Here is a 27,673-nt window from a genome sequence, read left to right as displayed (position 1 = left end):
TTTTGGTCGCTTTACTAGCTGCAGCATCGCATTGCAGGCTCATGTTCATCTTGTGGTCAAGACCCCCAAGTCTTTTTCTTCCATAGTGCTAGCCAGCATAGTACTGCCAAGCCTATAAGGAAGCTGCAGGTTTTTCCTCCCAAGGTGGAGAACCTTGCATTTTTTGGTGTTAAACACCATCAGGTTCTTGTCTGCCCATTTGTTGAGCCTGTCCAGGTCAGCCTGGATCACCTGCCTATATTCTGGTGTGGATGCTTTGCCCCAAAGTTTAGTGTCATCAGCGAACTTGGCCAGTCCACTCCTGACTCCAATGTCCACATCATTAATGAAGATGTTGAACAATATGGGTCCAAGGACCCCTCTGGTCACAGGACACCATGATGAGTGACTTCCATCTATTACTACCCTCTGGGTCCGACCACGGAGCCAATTTCCCAGGCAGTGGATCGTGGTGGAGCCAAGGCCACAATTGACCAGTTTTGCCAAGAGGTGATCGAAGGCTTTTTTGAAGTCAAGATATATGACAACAATCTCTTCTCCTTTGTCCAGGTGATAGAAGGAAATGAGATTGGTCAAGCAAGACCTACCTGCAAGAAACCTGTGCTGGCTATCCCTTAGGATGCATATATGTATATGCATGCATGTGTACCTTAGCCCTGTTACTTGTATCTTTCTATCTTTGGATTATTGCATGTGATGTATTTAAGATAAAATCTGTAGATATCTCGGAAACAGCTCATTGAAATTTAGCCTACCCTTTACTAAGTATCACTTCTCACAAGCAGCTCGTAACCCATAGTCTCTATAGTCTGTGCCAGCTCAGTTTCTTTATACAGTTAAAGATAGTGATTGTGCTCTGGAAAGTCATTAATGGTCTGCATCCATCGTAAAGACTTTCTCACTGTGAGGACTGTCCGGTACAGTAACAATTGTAGTGGGAAAAGGTCCTTCAGCTGTGAGTCCTCTGGTGTATATGGGAAGGGAGCTGTCAGTATGGTGGATTCACAGAAGTTTAGGGCTGGAAGGGACCTCACAAGAGCATCAGATCCAGCCCCCCTGCTGTGGGCAGGAAAGGCTGCTGGGGTCAAATAACCGCAGCAAGGCATGTGTCCAGTCTCCTTTTGGAGATCTCCAGGATAGGTGGCTGCACCACCCCTGCTGGGAGTCTACTCCAGAGTTTGGTCTTGCTGTCTTGACTGACAGAAGGGACTTGGCAAGGCAACTGTAGGGCTGAAAGCATGACCAGGTGCTGCACGAGCTAATGAGCCTTAGCTGCTGATGTAACAAACTCTTATCTTGTATTGGCCAGGCACAGCGAGGGGCCTGTAACACACCCTTTCCACTTGACTTACCCGGAGGGCATTTTTCCTGAGGGACTTTCTGTTTGGAATTCACAGAACTCAGATTTCTTGATTTCCATCTCTCCACCCCCGCCATGTCACACACAGACTAATTTTTCACTCTAGTTTCTGGGAATGGGATAGGCTGAGGCATTCATGATTTGGAGGAGTGGAGAAAGAATTCCTTTCATTTTGATGGGTTGCAGCAGTAATTATTATTATAAATGTCTATCCAATTATGCTCTTTTAATTAAACTATTTGTTCACATGCCAACACCATAGGATCAACACATTAAAGAATGCACAAAATAATCAGTGACGAATGCAAAATAAATCAGTAAAAGGCATGTGACTCCTTTTATACTCTGTGTATTTCTGACTAATTCTGGTTAGTCTAAGTGTGTTCATTCACTGACTATTCATATTTAAATGCCAATGCTATCCTATCTTTGTTCTCTTTTAAGGTTATGTTGCAATGGGAGCTGTCCTGCCATCCTTCTGGGGACAGCAACCACTCGTTCAACAACAGTTGACCCTAGGTGCTCAGCCTCCAGTTGCTCAGGTGATGCAGGGAGGACAGCCAATAGCCTGGGGCCAACCTGGTATTTTTTCTCCTACCCAGCAACCATGGCCAACCGTAGCTGGTCAGTTCCAGCCAACTGCCTTCATGCCAACACAAACTGTTATGCCTTTACAAGCAGCCATGTTTCAAGGTACCATTGCTCCCATTGCTACTGTTCCACCCACAAGCGATTCCACCAGATCAAGTCCACAGACAGACAGGCCCAGACAGAAAATGGGAAAAGAAATGTTTAAAGATTTCCAGATGGCTCAGCCTCCTCCAGTGCCATCAAGAAAACCAGATCAGCCTTCCCTCACTTGTACCTCAGAGGCCTTCTCAAGTTATTTTAACAAAGTTGGGATGGCACAGGAAGCAGATGATTGTGATGACTTTGACATCTCTCAGTTAAATTTGACTCCTGTGACTTCTACAACACCGTCCACAAACTCACGTAAGTACCTAAGTGCTCTCAACCATAATACTCCTCAATGTGACTGTCTCCTTTACGATGTTTTCCTTTCCCCTGATGAACTAAATTGGATCACATACATCAAGTTCATATTTTTCTGCACCCAAATCCTCTCAACTATAATGCTTCTCAATTGTAACTGTCTCCTTAGAGCATTTTCTTTTCCTCTGACCTGCTAAATTGGATCACAGATGTAGACTTAGTGTCTTCATGCATGATCAAGCTTTTTAAACACGTCCTGGAATTAAGAGTGATCTAGATTGCAGATGAACTGAAATGTAATTTATACGAAATTATACGAAGGAGGTAATATGTCTGTTCTTTAAAATAAGCCTACGCTAAGTACATTTGAGACTATTTGAAAAATGCTAAAACCATAGATAAGAAAAATATTTACTCAGCAGTGGTGAGGGAGCTAAATATATCCCAATCAGGCCACCTTTAAGGAGGACCTACAGGATAATAAGACATTCCTATGGCCCCAGTAGTGGGGAGTGCATGTTTTGGTGCACAAATGTGCTTATTCTGTATCAGGGGTAGGCAGCATTTTTTGGCCAGAGTGCCAAAATCCCCACAATGCTTACCTTGGAAGGTGCCAGAGTGCAAACAAAATGAGGGCAAGTCATACATGGCAGGATGCCCGGCTTGTGCCCCTTGCCCCGCACCCAAAGCCCCTGCCCCCCAGCCCTGCTGCCCCTTGCCCCGCACCCAAAGCCCCTGCCCCCCAGCCCTGCTGCCCTTTGCCCTGCACCCAAAGCCCCCGCCCCCCAGCCTGGGCTCTGTGGCTGTCAGCAGCTACCCAGAACCTGGGTCAGATGAAAACATCTGCTGCCTCTCTACCCTGGCCCCAGCTGCCTCCCAGGCCTGGCCCTAGGCTCCGGGGAGGCAGCACATACCAGCAGTGCTCCCTGCTGTGCTGTCCTTGCCGCATCTGCGGAGCAGCGTTGGAACCTAGTCTGGCAGGGCACAGCAGTGTGCACAAAAAGCTGCCTGCCACCGGCTCCCCGCTGCCCTGCCACATTTCCCCTGTGTGCATGGGAGTAGCGTGGGGAACAGCTCAGGGTTGTGTCCCTCACTGCTGCCCCTGCCTGCAGAGGAAGTGTGGCAGGGCACCTGGGAGCAGGCAGCTTTTGAACCTTGATCAAGCTCCCTCAAAAATCAGTCGTCTTTCTATTGACTTGTGTATGAGCTGGATTGAACCTTTTGAGATTAACGTCTTGTAAATGTGATTCCCAAAGACTTTACAGGTGGAGTTTCCCTAAGCACTCAGCCCTGTGGCCCTGTTTAAGTCAATGATAAAACAATTGACATTTGTAGGTGCAGTGTTAAACCAAGGCTGAGCACCACTGAAAATCCCATCTATCGGAAATTATTAACTTATACAGTGTGAGATGTTAAATAAAGAACAGAACAGAAACTTGTAACTTCTGTTCAAATCAAAGCGGAAAATCTAAAAATATTTCTAATGAAGTAGAGGCAGAAAATAAATGCAATTGGTGATGTTTGAGTGCTAATAGATTTATAAGGAATCTGTAAAAGATGATGGCCTATCCAACAGCGTTGTTTTCTGGATTTATGTAAAGCTGCATCAAGAAGATATTTTGGTAGGGTTTGGAATATCAAAATATCATATCAGAATTTCATCATCAGTTTAATCATAAACCCCCTCAAGATCCATCTCAACTAAAATCAAATATCCTACCTGTGAAGAGTGTTTCAAAAAAGGCTATAGGAAAATTGTATTAAAATTAAATTTGTTTCAAATCACAACATTCAAATACTGGCTGGTGGAATCATCTTAATTCAGAGTGGCTGGATGGAATAAAAATGTGGAGTTGGTGGGCTTTTTTATTATGATTTTTTGGACTGCAGGCTATTTGATTTTGGGTGCTTAATTTTACAGAATACAGCTTCTCAGAAAATAGCATTTTGGGGCAATGTAAACACGGATATTAGGTATGAGCAGGTTCTGAGTTGCCTGACTCTCTGAATAAATGTAATCATTATATTTTCTATTGTTATTGCTATCGCCTTTGTTTAGCTCCAACCCCTGCTCCCAGACAGAGTTCTCCATCCAAATCATCAGCATCTCATACCAGTGACCCTACTGCAGATGACCTCTTTGAAGAGGGGTTTGAAAGCCCAAGCAAAAGTGAAGAGCAGGATGCTGTGAGTAGCGATATGACTTTTAATATGAACTTGACTTTTTCTAACTAGGAAGCAGAAAGGAATTACTGAAAGCGACTTGGTAATGACAAACAATAACTCTTTTGGTTGATTTTTAAAGGGATGCTGCAGAGAATATTAATGACTAAGTAAATGGTTTTAGCATCTGAAAGGATTAGCATGGAATTTAAATAGATATGCATTAAAATTGGACCATGTGATAAATGTGGGAGTGGGGGGTTAATTTAGCAACCCACACAATTCCATAGACCAATTTGGACTCGTGTTGATGTGTAAGGGAGTCCAAGTCATGAACATGCTGAGGAAGCAAAAAGAAGCATAAGAGTATGTATGCTGAATAGGGGGTGGCTGATTTTGATTTGCAGATTCTGATATCTCAGCTGCTTTTCTTACTGGGCTCCTCAGCACTCTGGCCACTCAGCTTACCATTTTTTCTCCTTTAGACTCCATTACACTTAAAAGACTCAGTGGGCCCGAGCTAGAGGTATTAGCCAACTGGGCACTGTAAGACACCAGTTGGCCTGGTTAAGCAAATGTGAGTCTAAGTGAATCAACAGAAGTCTCGAGGGAGCCTAAATACTCTGATTTACATGCTGAGGGTATAGAATAAAAGGTGTAAAATACACAAGCTTGGAATATCTGTGACTCACATAGATCTGCTTATAAATTTATTCCAAGGTCTGCTTTCAGGACCTGATTTCTTTTATTCATTATAGTCTGATCCAGTATCCATCAAAGTCAGTAACAGCTTTTCTATCGTCTACAGTGGGCCTTAGATTATCTCTTTATACCTGAAATACATGTTTGAAATCAATGGGAAATTTAAGGGTGTATCAGTTGTAGGATCTCATACTGTGTGTTTAATACCTACAGTAGCTGCACATGGTTGGGTGTGCCCATATAATGAAAATAACCTCTTACTGCCTTTTCACTTTTATTGTTGAGAAAAAAAAAGGTGTTATGTTCTTGTATTCTAGCCTGATGGATCTCAGGCCTCATCCAACAGTGATCCATTTGGTGAGCCCAGTGGTGATACTATAAATCCACAGGTCGGTAGCTAGATAGCGCAGGTTTGGGTAGGTATCTGTCCTTTTTTTCTTCTCACTGTCTTGAGGTGTTCGCTCATTCCTCCACCAGTGCCTACCATCACATCCATGGATGCATGGTTTGTTTTTCCTTTTCATCTTTTCCTCCCCTTCACCCACAATTTATTCTTTACTCCCAGTGGTTTGCATGGCTTTTGCCATCTGTTAAGTGTTGCGAAGTGTACAGTTTTTGTGTGTTGCAGATGCCTGCATGCTTTAAACAATGCACTTGTAGATTTGTTTCTCAATAATATTAAAATTGTTAAAGGAAAAAAATAAGGAAAACTCAGATAATTGATAAAACATGATTGAATGCATCAGGCAAAAACTTATATTTAACAAAAATGACTCTGGCATTTGCCTTGGTGCAACATATACTAAGGGGAGGAGACCATCTTACCCAGTGGAAGGAATTTAAATAAACAAATGAATAAAGACACATGAATACCTTTCCCCACCTCCTGAATCAATATGATAGGTCAGTTGGAGAAATGCCTTTCTCAATATCTGTATATAAAAGAATTGCAGTATTGAATTTGAAATGTGGGGTTTTTTATCTCTAGCATCTAATTAAAGGCACAAGAAAATGATAGTGATTATATATTGACATAGACATACTAATTCTTTTTTTAAAGTTACTGTTGCACATAAAACACTTAAATCTAGTCATATGGAAAGATAATATTTTCAACTTCTATGCAACAAAATACTGCATGTATTAATGTGCACTAAGGTGCTTAGATATTTTCCCTCTGTTATATATATGTTTTGCCAAAGACTTTGTGAAGCTACAGTGAAAATGAATGTTGAGCGTTGTCATTCTGTACAAATATATTTTACCGTCACAATTTAAAGAATATATTTCATTAGCTGTTCTCTATTGTACTTGTATTTTTGTATTAATTAGATGCATAACTTAATATGGCTTGTTTCTCATCACTGACCTGTTGGGGCAAATTTATAACAAAGGTAGAATAATTTTATTTTGTCTAGGTACTGCACTGTATTATACAGATTTGTATCTGTTTTAAGCTTAAAAATTTTAATCTCTACTCAAAATTGATAGTTTCATTAGAGAACAGTTTATTTAATGTATTAAAATATGATAAAAGATATTCAGGTAATTTAGCTTCGTTTCATCTTGGGGAAGCATTTCCTAATTCAGCGTAAAAAAGAGAATGACCCTAATATTCAGCTGCATCGTAAGCTGTGGGAGAAGGAAGTAAAGGTACCTTAATCTTTACTTTTTGTCAAATAAGCTACCTTTTTGCCTTTCCCATCCTAGAAAGAAAGGTATTGAGGTGAAATCAGCCATAGCTCAAGTTAGAGCAGTCACAAGGCTAATTTACACCAGCTAGAACTGCTCTCTTTGGAAATGATGGATGTTATGGGGGTTAGCAGCCCACATAGTAATTCATTTCTACTTTCTCTTGCTCCTTTCTGTCTCCAGCCACACTGACATTGGAGAACAGAGGTCTTGAGAGAGGCTGGCACAAATCCATCTGTTTTGCCTTATGCCCCTGCAGAATTCCTGTTATTTGGAGGGAGAGAGTGTGGCCATTAATCCAAATTACAAACTCACTTTAAAGCTATGCATGGATGTTTGTTTCTTATTATCTGTTTATTATATAAGTATCATGCTCACGCGATAGTTCTCACCTGAATAAACCCCCAAGTGAATCATAATGACACCATCTGCTTTGAATTGTTGACCACCACAAAAATGGCTTGTGTCATCTGGAAGCCAGTATTTCACATAGCTTTTCCCTATCAAGACTGGCTTGTTGCTTATAACAACAGTGAAAGTTGAATAATTACATACCACACTTAGATTGCAAAGTGCACATATCAAGACACCCGTGCTCATTTAACACTGTGCAAAATGCTGTGGACAGGGGCTTCTAAGAGCTACCACAATACAAATATTAAATAATAACACATGGTCAGGACATCTATATTGCCTCTTACATTTGAACATGCGGCTGACAACACTCATGTCACTCTGAGCAACATAAAGCATTGTTACTGTTTTTATTAAGTATACTGACTGGTAGTATCTAAGAGCCCAGCCATGGGCCAGGGCCCTGCTATAGTCATCACTACATAAACATGGAACAGAAAGACAGCTCCTGCCTGAGAGGGCTTATTTTCAAAATTTCATTGCATCTCAGCGCAGAGCTACAGCGTGCAGGAAATTCGCCTTCTGTAATGAGCCCCCAACTCTAAAGCATTATATAATAAAGAAAAGCAGGGGAAGTCCTTATCCCAGTCTCCACATAGAATTGTAAATGGGAGACATAAAATAGCATGCCTATTAGGCCCAGCATTTTTTGCTTAATTTTAATTTGTTCTTCTAGAATAGCACTGCCTTCTTCATGGGAGAGCTATTTTTGTATGTAAAAGGCAAATGGCATTCGGCTGGCCATTTCAGACCATAGCTGTTCAGAGCAAGAATTGCACGTTATCCAAGTGGGATGAATGAACTTCCCCAAATCTTGATAATACTACAGGAGACTTCCAGAGTGATTCAGTTCCTGATACCTTCATAATCTACTGTTCACATGCACTATCTCTGCTTCCTCTATCTCAGGGTATTTAGTATGCTTACCTACCTGCTATTTCATAATCTGATCTGAGTTTCTATGTTAGTAGTTCAGTTTCTTGGGTCCTTCATTTAAAATAACTTGGCACCTATCGATTGCTATCTCCACATCTATATTTTTCCTCTCATCCTCTTGCAGTCTTAAGAAGTTTGAAAGCTTCAGTTTATCACAACAGCAGCCATTATCACAACTACCCTTTTTAGTAATGACTGTTGAGTGCCTAGTCAGTAAATCTGACATTTATTGATAGGTTAAATCTTTGAACCACTATGATTTGAGACCAAAATAGATCATTCACAGCTAAAGGAAGTTTGGCTCTTTTGCAGAGCTATTTCGGGTAGAATTACATTTGGTCATTTTCTCTCTTGAGAGAAAGCCAAATGTGCGTAATTATTGCAAAGAAAGAATAATGAATAACAATACCTTCATTAGGTGGGTTTTGATTTTTTGCTTAGGTGGCATAATATTATTGCTTTCTCTAGCATGTGTGAGAGGGTGAAAGAGGAGAAAAAACAAAGATATATGTATTTACCTAAGATTTAGGAAAGAAATTACATTTTTTACTGTCTAGGTTAAGCTTTATTTATTCTAAGTAAAGACTAGAAAAGTCTTTTTTTAGTCATTTTCCTCGGTACATGTGGTTCCTATTACTATAGATGACAAGGAAGAGACTAAACCTGAGATGTGCCAGGTCTCTGCAACTTTCATTGAGATGCCTCAGTACATCTCAAATTCAGTTCAACCTTACTAGATACATAATAATATATTAATATATTAATAATATATTAACATAGGGTCGCAAAACCATGAAAAGAAACAATAGATTGTTATGGAGGTAAAAGGCAGTGGACAGAAGATCAGAAACCTTTAATTATTTTTACATCAGTGGCTGAACAGTATTGGCTGACCTTATGTCCTGATTACGTAATCATTAGGGCTGTGCGACACTTTGGTCCGTGATTTGATTCAGCAGAGATTCTGCCCAATTCAGTGGCCGAATCGCTGAATCCAAATTGAATTGGAGGACCCTTTAATCTCTCCAAATTGAATTAGGACCTCCAAATCAATTTACAGAGATTCGGAAAGATTCGGCGAGTCGGACATAGACATAGCTTTAAATGTTTTTTCTACATACTTCTAGGTAGCAGGCGTGGCTCATGAATGTTGCAATGCTGGGGTGCAAGGAGCATCCCACAGGAGTGTGAGGGGGTCCCCAGTACACTTAGCAGCAGACCTGGAAGTGGATCAGAAGCACTTCCAGTCCACTTCTGGGTCCACCTGGGAGCACCCTAGGGGGCCCTCGTGCACCATCCCCCCTGCCTCGGTGACAGGTGCTTCCCGGGTCTTGGGGGAGCACCCAAGGTCCCCCCGTGGCTGATTGCCAAGCTGAGAAGGTGCCAGGGGGCTCCCAATGTGCTCCCTGGTGGACCCAGAAGTGGACCAGAAGTACTTCTGGTCCACTTCCAGGTTCAATGCCGAGCATGTGGAGGGCTCCCCTGCACTCCTGTGGGACACTCCATCCACCCCACCATTGCAGCATTCACAAGCAGCGCCTGGTGCCCCGAGGTATGTAGAAAAAACATTTAAAGCTGTTTCTATGTCTGAATCACTGATTCTCTGAATCAGCATCAAAAATTCAGATTCGGCCAAATTGAATCAGGGACAGTGATCCAAATCAATGAATCAAATCACTGTCCCTGATTTGGGCCAAATCTGAATCGAATAAGGCCTGCTTTGCATATCCCTAATAAGCATTAAATATAGTCATCAAAGTCACCTGTATCTTGCCTCTATTCCTAATATCACAAGAATATCTAATATCACAAAAAATAAAATTCTGTAATGCAATCCTTTACAGACTACAGATTAATTCCTATAGAAAAATAAAGACTGTGAGTAAAGTTTGGCAGAGTCAGAGACCCAGCAGTTTATCTCTGAGCCTAGACCAGCCATGCAGTTGGCCATCACTTTAGTCAGAGGTATTTTTATGCACCCCCGACCCCACACCAGATAGCAACCAAGTCTGCAACCCCTGTTGCCTCTACTCAGTTATACTGCTGGAAGGAGTGCTAGGTATCCTTTGGGCTCACATATTTCAACAAAAGGCATTTAAAACAACAGAGGAAGTGTGAATCCACTGGGCACGTCTACACATGCAATTAATTCAAAGCAGTAAACCCTAGTGCATATTATGCCTGAGTCTATTGCTCCTAGGCCCAGCATTTGAATGTGCTCCTGGGACTGCAGCACATTGAACCAGGTTGCAGCCCCGGCTGGCACATGTTTACTGTGGAGCTAATTAGGCAGTTCCTCAGTAAACGTCTTGTGTGGATACACCCACGGATCTGTTGCCAAGTCCTTATGTTAAATAGCAGTCGATCTATGGTTGATTCTGAGTAGACCTTCAGAACATTTAAGGCTAGAGCAGATCGTGATACTCTTGGAGCAGTTGTTCCTAAACCGCCTCTGAAGTGAGTGTGGACTATTGTGAAGTAACAAGTCAAAGTCATCACACTTCTAACTGGCACATGGATCACGAGTCAAACAACTGGCTGTCCATCTGCTGTGCTCCATCTCTGGATGACAAGAAAACACCGTTCATTCTTGTTGACAGTGGTTCATAATGTTCTCTCTACTTCTTCGAATATCAGAGGTTAGCGGAGAAGCAGCAGACACTGAACTCTGCCAGGATCTTACCTGCTGAGCACAATGAACCAAAAAGAATGCATTGCCATTACTTTGGCAGTCTGAAACCTGCCCTGGCCTTCCATCCATTTTAAGATGCTGCTATTGTATGATGAATCCCCAGAGTAGAACAGATTCACAATATCCCTGAAACCCTTTTTTCAGGATTGGTCATTTCAACTTCATTTACCTAGCTCACTCAGAGACGATTAGAGCCTAGAAGCAGTAGACCTATCCATACAGTTGCTTCTCACCTCTAAAACACCCACTGCAAGGAATTCATAAAGGAGCTGCCTTTCTGTCTTCAGGCCCAGTAATAGGACTTCTCTCTTCCCCTCGATATTCCCAAAAGATTGGAGCAGGAAAAAAATAAACACTTAACAGTACAATAATAGGTAGCAACTTCCTATTACTCCGGGACTTGAAAAGACAATGGATGGTATTTCCTTCTTAATTTTACAGTCTTGAGTAAACCATGAAGATAAAGTGACAGACATTTGTTTTTTAAACAGCAAGGTGAAATTTTTGCATGCTGGGAAATGTTTTCAGTCTAGTATATTCTCTCTAATGCTCACACTATTGAATATTAAGTCATATGCAATAACTTGCTGGTTAGTGCATTTGCAGAGCCAAGAGGCACAAAACATAATATCATTTATCTTGCACAGTAACTCAAGCATCAGTGGAAGAATAAGATAGGGCTCCTATAACTAGCATAGTGTACACTTGATGACTGCTTGCCAAAACTTTTGAGTCAGCATAGGTTGCTGTATGAAAGATGCATTACACTCCAATGGTGCTCTTTTCCCACTTTCCCTTACCATCCCTCTTTTAATGCAGCTTCTCAGTGCAAGGTTTTCCTTCTGGCTGGATGACCAATCCAGACCAGGCTGACTGGAATGACAGTCTCATTTCATGAAGCTTATCTGCTAAGGCTGGGCTGATATGTTGAGAATTTACATTATAGGTCAAAGAAACCCAAGCCAACAGTAACTTTAAAATATATTTGGGGGGGGAGGCGGTTTGTACAGCATTCTGTGTAGCAGCATATCTTAAAGGGTCTGCAGAAAGGTACCAACAATTAAAACAATGCTTGGGCTGCTTTCTAATTGGGATCCCATGGAAAGCAGAACGCCCAGGGGGGTTGTGCATGCTCTCATATCAGAAGCCCAACCTGATAGTGACAGTTTAGATTTACATCCTACTGGGTGCATTTACATGAGATGCTAACTGCACAGTAGCCTAATAATAATGCACCATAGCTTGTCACACCACGGACAGTGATAATATACTTCTGCACAGTACTACCATGCTACTGCACAGTAGCATCACTAAAAAGGTGTTTTCTGGCACTACGGGGCAGTAACTCTGATTACTGTGCATTTATTTAGTATTTGATTATTCTAGTGACAGACAAGGTTCTTTGGATAGATGTAATATCTTTTATTATTAGACCAACTAAAAAGTTGGAAAAAAGTTCTTTGCATGCTTTTGGGCACAAAGACCCTTCATTGGGCATAGGGAGATTCTGCTGGTGTTATGTGTTCTCCAAGGTAGAAAAGGAGCAGATTTACAACTACCATGTCTGCAAAAAGGCAAATGAGCAGAAGTTAGAAAGACAATGGGTAGAGATAGGAGGGGAGGGAAGGGAAGGGCCTTCAAGTGATTGCTTGCATTGCTTCACACATTTCCCTCCCTTCTCCTCTTCCCTCCCCTCCTACTTCTACCCATGGTCTTCCTCTCTTCTACATCTCCTAGGTAGAAAGTTCTGCCTAGGAGAACATTTACAGTCTTTTCTCGTATGCCTGAAGGAGAGTGCTTGTGCCCAAAAGCTTGCAAGTAAAGCCTTTTTTTTTTCAGAAATCTAGTTGGTCTAATAAAAGATATCTGCTTAAACTCTGTTTTTCTCTTTCTTTCCTTTTCAGGATCTTTCTGTCCCTTCTCTTCTAACCTTTGATACTCTCCTAAGTATTTCTGTAATTCATTGTTGCTAGTTTCACTGATGGACAATGATCAGCATCCACTCTTTAAAGTCAATTTGGTCCCTGACACAACCAGTACATTTTTGGGGAAATGTCTTATATAACATTTAAGGTTTATTCTCCTGCTTTGGCATTTGGGAGGAAAACATAAAACTGTGTCCATTAATGGTATGGGATAGCTAAAATAAAATGAATAAATTAACTCTGAGAATGGGACCATTACTACATTGCCCATATTCAGTATATATTCAAGACAAATATTTGTGTGGAAATAAGTTAGATTTGTTTAAAGTTTGTGCCTGGCAATGTCTAATATTCACACACACACACACACACACACACACACACACACACACACACACACACACACACACACACACACACACACACACACACCCCATGACATGTATGTCCAGCTCATCTTGTGATTCCAAGGTCAGTGAAGCCTTGGGATATCTGTCAATTAAGTGTATCTGCATAACATAAAGCTATTTGAGACTTCGTATAATAAGCATACTTGACATTTTCAAAGATTTTTCTCTTGCAGCATTTAAGAACTGGCATTTTTTGTTCTAAAGGATGTTTTCTTTTTTTTCCCCTCCTCCCTTTCTTTCTTCTGAGCTTGCTGTTGCATTCACCCCAGGCCCAGCAAATCCTGAAATGCCAGATGAGGACCCTGTTGCATGTGTCAGATTTCCCCTTTAATTAGTACTGATTTTCTCTGGACTAGCTATGATACTTCATTCTGCCAGGTTTGTGCCTGCAGTACATGAAAACTGGCAGTGGCAGGACAGTTTTCAAAATAGAGCATGCGAACTATAGTTGTTTACTTCCCAATCATCTTTTATGATCAGGGCTGTCCCGGGGAGGATGGGGGGAATCGGGGTGACTGGCCCAGGCCCCATGCTTTGGGGGGCCCTGCGGACAGTGACGTACAGGCCCCGCCACGGCCTCCGCATGCCACTGGCTCCATGCTCTGGCTGCTCGCCACCCTCTGGCCCCACACAGGCTGATATGCCCTGGGCCGCGGAGGCCCCATAGGGATGGCTCTGCTTAGAGTAATCTTCAGTTTTTCAAGGTCACAAATGATTTGCTTCTAGCTGTAGATCATTTCAACTATGTCATTCAAAGAAGATTTATCTTGCTTTCTACTAGCGGGTGTAGAGTAACCTGGCTTGGCGGTTGTAGGAGAAGTATAGCTGAGACCTCTTAAACTTCTAGGTATACAGCTTTTTTTAAGAGATATAATGAGGCCAGAAAAAAAGAAAGACTCCTTCTAAGATGCATGAGAACAGTAAGACAGGATTTTGAGTTTGCACTAGTGATACGAAATCCCTTCCTGTTGGGCAGAGACCAACCCTGTATTGAAACTGGAACAAGTGGAGACATAGAAACAAGTGGGAAACGTGAATTGGCCATCAAGTATGAGTGCAGACAGAAGTGCAGCTCCTGAGTCTAACTCATAGCGATTCACAGAAATTGCTGTGAGTTAGACCAATCACTCCTATCCAGCAGACATTCGCTGATGGATCAGGAGGGTGGATGAAACTGTGTCTTTCCCTGGCTCTGCCCCCCTCCTCCCCTCCCCGATCCGTTGCTATCTCTGGCTGGGAGGAGGAGGCAAGGGAGGGAGGTCTTCTGGATTTTTCTCAGCCCCGCTGGAGTGGGGGAGAGGCAGATTGGAGTCCCCTGCTGAGGTTTGGGGCTCCAATCCCCCCCCACTCCACCAAGGCTGAGAGAACCCCAAAAGGGACCCCCCTCCCCTGCTTCCTCCGCCCTCCCATCCAGAGATAGCAGCTGCAGCTGACTGTGCTGCAGCTGGAGCAGACAGAAAATCAGTTTTGAACCTTCATACAATGAGGGTTAATTTTGTCGTGTGATTGGAGGGCTCTGCAGCCCTTCTCTTCTGTTGCAGCATGGCTTTAGAGCAATTTCAAGGGGCGGATCATGCGACAAATGTAATTTCTGTCTGTGTCTTGTGTCTACCAGCTGTTGCTGCTCTGTAAAAGAGGAAGCATAGGCTAGATACAGACATTCAAAAAGCCTGAGGCAGAATCTATCTAAGCTATGCAGTTTTCTGTAAGCATTGTAGTTTAGACCGGTAGCAAACAGAACACACATTCACCCTTTGGTCAGGGAGGCAAATCTTAGACTGGATTCTGCCATTTTTAAACCAGTCTGTATGTGCTGAACTTCTATTCTGTTGTTGTTCTGTTCTATTGTAGACCAGTTTCTGATATCCTATACCACTAAAAGCATCATGCCTGTATGTGGCCTCAGAGCCTGCTGACAGCCTGAGGCTAGTAGTGGACCCATGGAAAAGCTTTTCTGGCACAGATTCACTTTAGGATAAAAGATTTTTTTTCTCTTAACTCCAGAGCAATGCATTAACTCAAAGGCGAATTGCTTTGCAAAGGTGAGCTTTGCAGTGGAGCCAGCGTGTGAGTTGTTGATCGTTCATGCCACAAGCTGCATGCATGAACGTTCAAGAAAATAGCCCAGTTTTGGCTTATATTCAGAAAGGCTACAGTGGCAACTTTAATGAGTAGAAACCCACAAAGAACTCACTATCCCATCCGAGGTGTTTTCCTCACTGGCTAGTCGGGGAGTAGATTTGTCAAATCCTCGAAGTTCTCTAGTTCAGGTCGGCACCGCTGACCTTATTGCAATGCAAATTTGATTCTAACTTCATTACATTCACCATCCTACTGGTATTTATCAAACTGGAAAGTTAATGTAGCATGGTATTAATTAGCCTTTCTGCCTGTCTTGTTCTTTTTTAGGTGTCATTTTCAGTTTAATGAATTACTTTCTGGAAATGAAGTAGGGTGAATTCTAGGAGGGAGAGAACACTTGCTTCATCCACGAAAACACGCGCTGTCAGATATGAAAGATCACTCTAAAAACATGGCAGGCTTTTTTATTTCCAAGCAATTCAAAATAAAATAGCCAGTAGCAAATCATCATGCCTTCCTTCCAATAGTTGTGATTATATTTCTATTAATGACTGTATAGACATAATGCTAATCCCTTCCATTAAATGTCATGCAGAGAACTCCAACCACAATTTCATTCATTTTACTTGCAGTAGCTATTAATCTGTTAGCAAATAGGTGTTCTTCATAAACAGTATATAATAATACTCAGCTTAGTTCTGTGACATACTGTTTGGCCCAGCTCCTCTGCCTGACAAGACTGGAACTACAATGATTTGTACTGGGTAGGGCTCTGACCCATAAACTTGAAATAATCTAATCATCTAATTATCTTTTCAGTTCTTCACACACACACATGCTCGGCAGTACTTCTTGAGGGCCGGTATACAAGACATGCTGTAAAATTTATTCAAGTATAATGATGTTAAATTTCTCTGACATAAGTCAATTTTTCTTTAAAATGCCATGTTCTTTCCAAACTGCATGAAAGCAAACATTTCCTCTGAAGTTCCCTTTGGATTTGAAGTCTAGATATGTTGCTGTTCACAAGCAGATGTTCTAAAAATGTTTTGAGGCATCTATGCTGATTTTATTTTTATTGTTCTCAGGAAGATGAACCTCTCTACGCCCAGATCAACAGACCTAAGAAATAGCATTGTTACAGGCTTGTGGTGCTTCAAGACTCAAATGAAAATCTACAACCTGACAGGCCTTTGGCACTCATGCTTTTTTCCCCAATTGATCTTGTCTGACAAAAGATAAACGATTGCCCGACTGGATCCGTTCTACAAACTTACCTGACGGTTTTTGGCAACCAATGGCAAATTTCTATGGCAGCACAAAAATAAAAACGAGCCCTGCTTAGCATACAGAGTCCAGCCCTCTCGCCGTGAGTTATGAGTACACAGAATCGGAAATCTTACGCCTTGTTCTTCTTTTAAACTTTTATCTTCTATGTGCCACACATGAATACTAAGCATTTGAAATTCATCACGTATTAGGCATTCTTTTTCTTTTACGCAAAAAAAGCAGAAACAGTATGTAGCAGTGGCATCATCATTCAACAGCCTTTCAGGCACAAGTCGGCACTTTTTATGACATGGTGACATGTTTCTCATCATCATTTACACCAGGCGGATCCTGACACATTTTCCCCTTTAGGTATATTTAAAAAAAAAAATACTGGCTGTGTCATTTCTTTTTTTTTGTATTTCTATTCTGTTTGTTTTGTATGAGTGACAGAGTCTAACAGCAAAATGCCTCCTGTGGAAATGGGTCCAAACTTGAAACCGCAGAATAAAACTGCATTGATGGTTCATCCTGACCGAAAAATGTTGCCAAATGGACCTTTATATTAGTGCATCATGAGGAAGAAATGCTACTTTTCTGTTCGAATACTCATGCTGTGGGTAGAGAAAGGACATCAGATCTCATTGATGAAAGAGATGAAAACTACATTATTTCCTAGGAAACTCTTTAAAAAAAAAAAAAAGTACACTAAAAGGAATATTTTTTATTTCTTCAATCTCTTGCTGCTGTAATGCTATGCAGACAAGCATTTTCTTCTCTGTGTGCCATTTTTGAAGAAAAATCATTTGCCAAATAATTCTGGTATGATTCTGGTTTATGGATTTGGATAAAACAGACTTTTAAATGGGACACCAGTGGCATGAATTTTGGAATAACAAACTGATTCTGTGATCAAACTGTTCATCTTTATCACTTTTTTGTACATCAGAAAATTCAAATGGGATTTTTATTTTATAACTTGAAAAAAAAAATCTTACTGTTAAACTCTTTAAATGTTTAAGGGGAAATGGCTTTAAGGAGTTCGAATGAAAATTGCCAGTTTTTTTTGTAAATATAAATGTTCTGGAAGTTCTTTTAATAATGCCATTACACAGTAGAGAAGGTAGCAAATTGCAGTGCTTGGGAGGTGTGGCAAACCCAAATGGTGGTTTTTGCATCACATATGTTTTCTCACATGCTTATGACAACGGGCTGAGGCTCAAGTGCATTTGCCAACAGCAGTTAGCTTGTCAGCGACTAGTTAAATTGATGGGAACACATGATTTTTATGATCTAGCTTTTTCCACACAAATGTATTCCACATCTTTTTCTTTTAAAAAAAAAATCACATTTCATGGACATTTCTTTATGATTCTGACATCTCTTCATGGAAATCATCAGACTGTTTACACACAGATCAGAAGAATTAAAAACTTCCTTTTTTTACATTTATGAGGCAGAAGTGCAGTTGGGTTCATATGTTTAGCACATGATTTTCAGGAAAAAGAAACTATATTTTTGCCCTACAGAGAGTTGTTATACAGGTCAAAAGTGTTTTCCTGATGTTCCTATGCAGTTACAATGTATTGAATTTAGTGGTTTAACACTAAAAAAAGTTTAAACAAATCAAATGATTAATCTGTTTTTAGGGTTATTGTGCCGATTTTGTTTTTAAATTGAAACATTAGGCTTTCCATTTCTGTCATTGATTAAAATAGGCCTGGAGTTGTAAACTTTTTACTTTCATTCATCTATATATAAACTAGAAAAGGGTTTAGAAATCAGTTTATTTGCTGTAAACAAGGAAAGCTGAAAGACGAGCAGGGGTAGTCATTGTACAACCAAATCTCATAACATGATTCCAGTCTCTTATGTTGAATTAGATGCGTTAGCGAATGTATGCGAATGACAGATTATCTGTGGCTAGACCTAATGAACATACAGAGAAAACATGTTTTATCCCCATCCACCATATTCTTTGTTCCATGCAAACAGCTGGTAGCAAAGTCATTTTCACGTCAGAAGAAAGAGGCAAGCAGTTATCTAACTTTAGGAGTTAAATTAAAACATGCAGGTTGTATGTTTGGGGATTAAAATAAGGAAAAAATATTCCCGAAGGGCATTTTTTTTTTTTACTATTTTTGCTTTCAATAAGTGGTGCTACTCTCTTCCTCAGTAAGGCTCTTTTAGGTTTTCTCTTGCAAAATGGGCCCATCGAGATAATCATTTTGATTCTTCATAAACATTTGAAGTATTGTATAGTCAGTGCATTTTCAGTTATGCAGTAAAACGTTCAAAGAGAAAGAAAAGCAAAGTCATGGCTCAGTAAATCCATTGTCATTCCATTTATAGAGCTCAGACTGACCTACCTTTGGGTGGAAGTAGTCCATGCAAAAAGTAGGTAAATGTTGAATAGAGTTGGGATTTTTGGATGTTTCATGAGAGATGATACTCCACATTGCCATTGACCGTTTTCTTCATTTTAATCAGCGTTAGGGAAAAAAAAAAGAAATCCAGAGCTACCATACCATAGCCCTAGCCTGTCCTTGTCATTGTTGAGATGCTGATTTGCAGAGGAATGTGGGGGTACGCACTGTATCAGTATTGTAGATAAATACATGATCCAGCTTGTGCAATTGTTTAAGTCCCTCATCCTTCACTAGCACTAAATTTGTCACTTTAAATTTTTAAACCAGGGAATCCCACCCACCATCCTGTTATCATCCCCTGTAGTTTCCTGATCTTTACATGTCATGAAAAATATTTTGATAGATTGTAGTCATCCAAGTGTCTGATGAAACTTAACTTCTAATAATGTACTGGGCACCTTCTTTGCAAAAATGTTTACTCTGTGGTTTTCATTCATTTTTATTTCTGCATTCTGACACATATTTTTTTAATAAAGATGAGAAAGATAAAATGACTGTTGCAGTACATTTCTAGACCTACTTTAACTTTACCTCAGATGATGATCATTATTTGTTAACATATATGGACACATTATTTTTAACTTTATGTATAATGCATTCAACAAAAGAACAACAAATTTTTAGAATTTTCCATTAATTTCTGTAACACACCATGTAATACTGTTACAAATAAAAATGTTAAAAAAAAAAAGCAGTATCATTTGAGTGACTTTTTCCACAGATGCTGCCTCAAGTGCTGCTGCTTCCAGGAAGGAACAGAAATTTCTCTTTAGTACAGTTTGTCATGACCAAGAGTTGTGAAGGTAACTAAAGCTATTTTTGGGGTTCCTTAATTCTTGCGTGCACAACTTGAGACACTTTACACAAAACACACAGTGCCAAGTGTCTCAAAATAAGGCTCTTTTCGGGGGTGTTTAAATATAAGCAATAACTATAAATAAATATTTTTTAGGAAATGGTTCTTATTTCAGCATTGCTCAGATATACCATCCTGTGAAAAAGACTGTGGTATGTGACACAATCTTATATTGGAGTTAACCTGTGACTAGAGAAGCTGTGGATCATTTTCTTGCTGAAATGTCCCTCCTCAAATAAATTGCTTTGGGCCAGATCTTAATCTGCCTGTAAGATGTCTAGGTCTTTGCCATGGATAACCCCAAAAGTACGCCTCATTTCAGAAGACAAATTCTAATCCGCCAGGGGAGATGAAAAACTTCCCTGTTTTCTCAATGAGCAAACTAATGCATCCCTAGAAGCCAGTTCCTAATGCATCCCATGGAGATACATAGGATTCCTGTTGTATTCTAAGAAAGGGCAACCTTTGTCAAACCTAATCTATCCATAAGGTAGAGAGTGCTCTCCTTTTCCTTCACTGAAAATGTCATGCCATGTTGAAATCCAGCTCTCTCCAAGAAGGGGTATCTACATGGACAGAAGAAGGGGGTTACCCATTCCTCTTTTAGTTCAGTTACTTAATGGTCTGGGCATGGGCCAAGAAGTGAGACCTCGGCTGCTAAGTCATGCTCATCGGAAGATGTTTGACTTTGTCTTCCCAGCCAAGTGTCCTGATTATCTAACCATAGGGTAGACAGGGTGAGAATATCCTTGTTGAAACTCATCCAGTGGACAGGCAGGCATGTGAGGGTTGTGGACCCCAATGGAGAACGAACAAACAGGAGTATGGGTCTGTAAGCCCAGAGATGAAGAAGCCTTCGGTTCTGGCCCTCATGCTGTTTAGCTATTGTATCCAATGACTATTTGATGCAGAATGCAAAAACAACATTGGGGGCTGGAATTGGGATTGGGAGTGGATGCCACAATTCACTGATTTCTCCTCACTGCTCTAGAGACTAAAACTCCCTCATGGATACTATTCTTCTGGACTCCTGACTCTTCAACACTTGACTACCCAATGGCACAAGATCAGCAACAGGATATGGATATTTTAAGCCCTCATTTGCCCCATGGCATGGTGGATAGGGTGTTTGGCTGAGAAGTGGAGACTTGGATCCAGTCTGGCTGAGGAAAGCCTAAATCATTGCTTGTATATTTTCTAGGTGTATGCCCTAATCATTAGACTAATGAGCTAAAAAGTAGCTAGACTCTTCCTGCTCTTCCCCTTTCCCAACTAGTTTTTTATCAATTGAGGGATACATGCACCATTCATACAACATTTATAGACTTCCCCAGATGGATTAGGATTGCAACAGTGTGAGCGCAGAATTAGGTGACATTTTATTTCAATCATGCAGTTGGTCCAAGAGAAGATATGACTCCAAAAAATCCTTGCCTTTTGCATAACTCCTGGACCATCTCAGCTACAACATCACTCCAACGCTACCATGGCACAATAAACCACTTCTGAGCATATGGGATAGGCCAGAATAATGACGTATGAAATCTGGGTATCCTAGTGAATTGATGGATAGTTCAGAATGCATTAGGATCATATTTAATGACTAGATGCCTAAGAGTAAGTTCCATTTAAATATCTTGGATTGAGAACTAGCCCATTGCATTCATAATCTTGACAACTCTTATGGCAAAAAATCTAGTAAGAACTGGAAAAGATAGACTTGATTGGCCAAACTTTTGAAGCACAAGTACTCAAATATGGGCATACAGACCTATTGTTTGGAAAAAAATATTTTAGCATACGTACAACCAGAGCAGCTATATAGCCTTTTTGTTATGTCAGTGGAACTTTTGACAAGCTCCAAGTTATGCATAGTTTCAAGCATTTTGCTGGATGGCAGGACCCTCATTAGACTGGCTGAACATTTAGCCAACTCTAAACACAAAAGGCAGCAGAAGGCCATGTAGATTCCATATGGGATGACCTGTTTGTTCTGTTGAGTAGTGCCAAATAGAGAAGAAGCAAAACTCAGTGAGGAAAAATATATATTTTGGCACTATTTTCTCTTCCCTAAAGAAAAAAAAAAAAGTTTAATCTTCCTGTATGTCATGCTGATGCATGCAATTATTTATATGAGTGTATATTGTCAGCTGAGAGTTTTTAATCCTTTCAAAGATAAAGTTCATTTTCTTATAGTATGTGCATGTTAACGCTATTATAATTGCAGGACAGTAAAAGCTCTGTTATCCAGCATCCATGGGGAATGGGGGAGCTGGATAACCAAATATTCTGGTTATCTGAGAGGTGTCTTTGCCTGTTCAGACTGCCACTCCTTCTGCCACATCCAGTGCACCAGGGCTATCAGTGTGCTGGGGGACAGGGAGGGAGGCCCCATGCAGGCTGCTTTGCCCCGGGCAATGGCAAACGATGAAGAAGTGGGACTCATCGAAACTGGAAGTTCCACGAAACTGGAAGTTCCAGTTTCACTTTTGCCACGTCGATCAGCAGGTGGTTCCACATCGATTGGCATGCCGGTTAATAGAGCGTTCCAGATGGTAAAGTGCCAAATAACACAGATTTTACTGTGTTTGAATGTTCATTAAATATTAGTCAGCTTTCCATGGAGAGCTTGGAGTGTTGTTTGTATTTCATTTTAATAAAAGCTTGGCAAAGTAGTGAAATTAAAGTTCTGATCAGATAAATTATAATAGTAAAAAAGAAATGTATTGGCTTAACTTGATCTTTATCTTACATTAAAGACTTGAATTCTAGGCTAACTTATATCTACATATCCCCATTTAATTGCATGATTTTGCACATATGCAAATGTGAGCAAAATTGGCTCAGGCATTGCTTTATAGTGCTTAAGGTTAGAGTGAACTGACTTTACCCCTTAATCTGACCTGCAGAACCCAGGTTTGTGGTCCGTCCTCATATGAGAATCCTAGTATTTCACAGATCAAATAACCCGGTGTGCTTTTTTTTTTTTTTTCGCTTAGCTTGTAAGAGTTTTGGGACAGTATTTATATTATGGGTGTCTGCACAAGTTGTGATTGCATAGCAGTGGAAGTATCATGGTATAACTTATGACTGTGTTTGATTGTCCTCTGGACTTGTACCAGAGGCTGATCCCAGTTAACCCAGCAGTTAAAGGCTCACTGGTCATTTAGGCAGAAGAGTGCAAGGCAGCCAGAAGGCCATATCACTCCATGGCATACTGTTGGCTGTAAAGCCTGTCAAATCTTAACCACACAAGCCTATTGAGCTTGTGGTAGTAGTGAGGAGAGCTTTGGGGGGGGGTACCTTTGGTCTGATTAGACTCTTTATGTACTAAGACAATAAGGATAATATTTATAAAATATTATTCTTACTAATGATACGTTGTTGTTGTTATATTACCAGGAATTATTTTGCAAATAAATCTTGAGAAACCCGGACTCTCCAAAAGTCTATATGTAGAAGAAGGTTTTCATTTAGAAAGTACAAAAAGTTCCAAAGAAAAAATATAATCCAAACCAGAAATGTGGAAAAACATATTCAGGGGTTGCCCCAGGTGGGAAGAAGCTTAGCATAGTGTAGCATAGCATACTGGGTACTGTATAAAGATGAGCAGAAACCTTGCATGCATAATTAGGAGATTTCTAAAAGGAATTGGTTGGCATTCGGGAAGTCAAAACAGAGTCCACAAGAGTGGAGAAATCTTTTCAGAGATGAATGTGCCTGATAACGTCCTACTGACATATTTCTGTACCGGTTATAAACGCTTAGTGGAGGAAGAAGAAATTGGAGTTGTAGTACAGTACGTCATAGATTTCATAGACATTTGGGCTGGAAGGGACCCTGGAGGATCATCGAGTCCAGTCCCCTGCCCCAGGGGCAGGAAGATAGCAGGGATCATAGGTTCCCAGCAAGATAAGCATCCAAATGTGTCTTGAAGGTGTTCAAAGTGGGTGCTTGAACCGCCTCCGGGAGCAGTCTATTCCAAACCTTGGGGGCTCGGACAGTGAAGAAGTTCTTTCTTATGTCCAGCCTGAATCGGTCACAGCAGAATTTGTGAGCATTCGATCTTGTCATTCCTTGGGGCGCTCTAGTGACCAGACATTCCCCCAGATCCTGATAAGCAGCCCTGATAAATTATAGGTGGCCCTGCTGAGCCTGTGCTTTTCCAGGCTGAAAAGTCCCATGGCTCTCAGCCTCTCTTCATAAGGTCTGTTTTCCTGATCTCTGATCATGCACGTGGCCCTCCTCTGCACCAAGCTTCTCCACATCCTTTTTGAATTGTGGAGCCCAAAACTGGATGCAGTACTCCAGCTGCGGCCTCACCAAGGCCGAGTACAAGGGGAGAATGATGTCCCGGGATTTGCTTGAGAAGCATCTATGGATGCAAGCCAGCGTTTTGGTCGCTTTACTAGCCGCAGCATCACACTGAAGGCTCATGTTCATCTTGTGGTCTATCATGACCCCCAGTCCCTTTCATCTGTAGTGCTAACCAGCATAGCACTGCCAAGCCTATAAGGATGCTGCAGGTTTTTCCTCCCAAGGGGGAGCACCTTGCATTTTTCAGTGTTGAACACCATCAGGTTCTCGTCCGCCAATTTCCTGAGCCTGTTGAGATCTTCCTGGATCACCCTCCTGTCCTCAGGTGTGGATGCTTTACCCCAGAGTTTGGTGTTGTCGGCAAACTTGGCCAGTCCGCTTCTGACACCAGTGTCCACATCACTTATGAAGATGTTAAATAGTATAGGCCCTAGAACAGAGCCTTGAGGGACCACACCTGTCACAGCGCACCAAGACGATTGGCTCCTGTCAAACACCACCCTCTGGGTCCTGCCGCGGAGCCAGTTCCCCAGCCAGCAGACTGTGGTGAGGTCAAGGCCGCAGTTAGCCAGTTTAGCCAAGGGGTGATCATGGGATACCAGATCGAAGGCTTTTTTAAAGTTAAGGTACACAACGTCATCTCTTGCCCCTTGTCCAGGTGATAGGTCACCTGGTCATAAAAGGAAATGAGATTATTCAGGCAAGACCTACCTGCAACAAACCCATGCTGGGGATCCCTCAGGATATTGCCTTCAGCTAGTCTGTTAAGGATGGCCTCTTTGATAATCTTTTCCAAGACCTTCCCCAGGATAGAGGCCAGACTGATGGCCCTGTAGTTTGCCAGATCTACTTTCCTCCCTTTCTTGAAGATAGGCACCACATTGGCCTTCTCCTAATCATCAGGCACTTCACCAAGAGCGCCAAGAGCTCTCAAAGATCATTGCCAGGGGCTGAGCTATGATGTTCGCCAGCTCCCTGAGTACCCTTGGGTGGAACCCATTAGGGCCAGCTGACTTGAAGGTATCCAGCCTGTCAAGGTGTTCATTCACGAGGTCAGCTTCAATGGAGGGCATGTAATCTCCCTCACCTGGGCCTCTCTGACCCATAGTGGATAAGGCCGTCCCATGGGACTGGTGAAAAAATGACGCAAAGTTTGTGTACTTTGAGTTCACGTACTTTGCAGCCGCTGGAATGCAGTTATAACAGTTTTGTTTAGAAGTCAAAGGGAATTTTTCCAAGACTGAAAAGCTACATAACTACCAATGTAAAGCCTTGAAGCTGATTCTTTTAAGAAATGAAGTGCTATTGGATTATGGGATGCAAAGGTCCCTCATAAGTTGCATCTATTGTGCAGTTAATTGGCTAATTACAAAATAAATTTAGACATGCTACACATGCAAAGTAATTATCACACAATAAAAATGGCCATCAAGCTATGAAAATGGCCAGAAAGCCATAAATTTATTACATGAAAAATGTAGAACATTTTTAAAGCTGGTTTCTGTCAAGCTTTAATTTGAATGTGTAGTTTGTCACAATAAGAATGTCACAAATATTAATGTTTTCCAGTGTTTTAGCTTCTTTAAATCTAATGCTTTTGTAAAGCAGAAGGGCCTGATTCTTTATATAGCCAGCTTATATAGCCTCTCCAGTGGCCGGCGGGGGGGGCGGGGAGGGCAAGCTGCTGACAGGCCCTGAGCTGTGGGGGGCCCTGGTGCTTCCCTTTTGGCAGTGGTACTCCCTAAAACCAGCTGGGCAGGGTGCCAGTGGGTGGGTGCTGCTGCTGCAGAGGGAAGCACCAGGGTCCCCTGTCGCTCAGGAGCTGCATGACCTGCTGGCAGCTCACTCCCTGACCACAGAAAATACAAGCAGGCTCCAGGACAAAAAAAAATTAGGCTCCTCACCACTTCTTTTCCGTTAAGGTATTCAATCAAAAGATAACTAAAAATCTTGTATTTAAAGAAATACTGTTGCAATAAAAAATGAATTGCAAGTGTTCTGCGAGTTTGAGCTAGTCAGTAATTTAGTAAGTACTACTTACAGATGTGATCTCATACAATGCTGAGGGTCTCACTAACAGAAGGCCTGCGGAATAAATCACTGACTATGTAAAACTCTCTGAGTTTTGATAGATTTCTCTTTCCTTGTCAGTGAATTCTAAACCAGCAATTGATAGTGTTGACTGGGAATTTTTGGTTTTGATTTTATTACTGTATAATAGTTGTGTTAGAGTCATATAATGAGTTTATTTACTTTAACCAACACCCTTTGGGTTATATAAAGATGTAAAAACTATATCAAAAGTTAGTGTTATGAGCTGTTGTAGTATAACTGTTAGGTTTACATCCTCCAGTAATGATACAGGCATAGCAAAACCATTGCTGTGCAATGGTGTTTCATGCAGGGCTAGAGTTTCAGCAGTAGCTAACCTGTATCGCTATAGGAAGATGCAGACTTAACAGTTAGGTCCTAACAGCTGATGCATGCTCATATAGGGTAAGCAACCCTTTCTTAGTGCTTTTAAAAGTTACCTGTGTCTGTACCCCAGGCTAGAGGCTTTTACAAATAAACTAATTTTTTCTGTTTGTTTCTAGGCTGCAATTAGAATTTCTAGTGCTCCAATTTGTTGCTTGGCTAGTGTCCTTTATAAAGTCATTGAGTTTCACATTCAGTTTTTTTCCAGCAAATGACTCCTAGTAGGGCTGTGCAAAATTGCGCCTACTATTGTGTTTTGACACTGTTTCAACCAATTTCCAGGTCAAAACAGCAAAATCAGAATGGAAAGGACATGAAGATAGCCTTGAAACAAAACGAGGCTGGTCAAAATGCTTCGACTATAGGCTGGAGATGGGAAGTCAGTCCAGCTGGGCTGACTTCCCATCCCCACCCCAAGATGCAGTAAGGGGCAGCAAGGCAGCCCAGCTGGACTGCTACCTGGTCCCCCACGCTAGATCAGCTAAGCTGACTCCCCATTCTCAGTGAAACATTGAAACAGCATCAAAACAGCCTTTCTGTTTCAACAGAGCTGAAAGGAACAGCTGTTTTGACTTGAAATGAAATTCGATGCACAACACTGTTCTGTCGAACCGTCGAAACTCAAGGCAAAACGGAATGGTGCCGTTTCGCACAGCCCTAATGCTTAGATGTTGGAAGAGAGTCATTACAAAGGAGCTGGTGAGGATGCCTTTTCTCAAGTAGCCATGGAAGAGATTTCATTCCATGTTATGTGCTTGCTTCTTTAATCAACATGAAACAATCTAAAATCAAAGGAACAGAATAAAAGCCTGTAAGCCAACCACCAAGTGCACCCTTTAGGAGAAATCTCCAGGAAGAATATTTGAGCTAGATCAGTCATGATACTATGTTTTGTGAAAGTTTGCATTAAATTTATTGGCATCATTGCCCAAATTTGCAGGGCACAATACACATTGAC

The 27,673-nt window shown here is 41.2% G+C and overlaps 1 protein-coding gene across 15 annotated transcripts in view; it reads left to right on the top strand.

Annotated features, from left to right (window-relative positions):
* The window catches only part of DAB1 (DAB1, reelin adaptor protein), a 771,943-nt gene extending 753,960 nt beyond the window's left edge, over nucleotides 1-17,983 (top strand). For 11 of the 15 annotated variants that reach the window (XM_019531498.1, XM_019531499.1, XM_019531509.1 and 8 more), the window contains 4 exons: nucleotides 1,805-2,353; nucleotides 4,413-4,540; nucleotides 5,536-5,607; nucleotides 16,458-17,983. In XM_019531498.1, the coding sequence (XP_019387043.1) occupies nucleotides 1,805-2,353; nucleotides 4,413-4,540; nucleotides 5,536-5,607; nucleotides 16,458-16,502 (794 nt within the window). In that variant the 3' untranslated portion in view covers nucleotides 16,503-17,983. Of the gene's footprint in view, nucleotides 1-1,804; nucleotides 2,354-4,412; nucleotides 4,541-5,535; nucleotides 5,635-16,457 lie in introns of all 15 variants that reach the window. The other 4 variants (XM_019531511.1, XM_019531507.1, XM_019531502.1 and 1 more) reach the window with 2 other exon arrangements.
* The last annotated feature ends 9,690 nt before the right edge of the window (nucleotides 17,984-27,673 follow it).

The sequence above is a fragment of the Crocodylus porosus genome, unplaced genomic scaffold, assembly GCF_001723895.1.
Source record: "Crocodylus porosus isolate Cpor-Errol unplaced genomic scaffold, CroPor_comp1, whole genome shotgun sequence".
NCBI lineage: Eukaryota > Metazoa > Chordata > Crocodylia > Crocodylidae > Crocodylus > Crocodylus porosus.
Note: the sequence above shows the minus strand (reverse complement) of the source record. Positions and strands in the feature narration are given on the sequence as shown.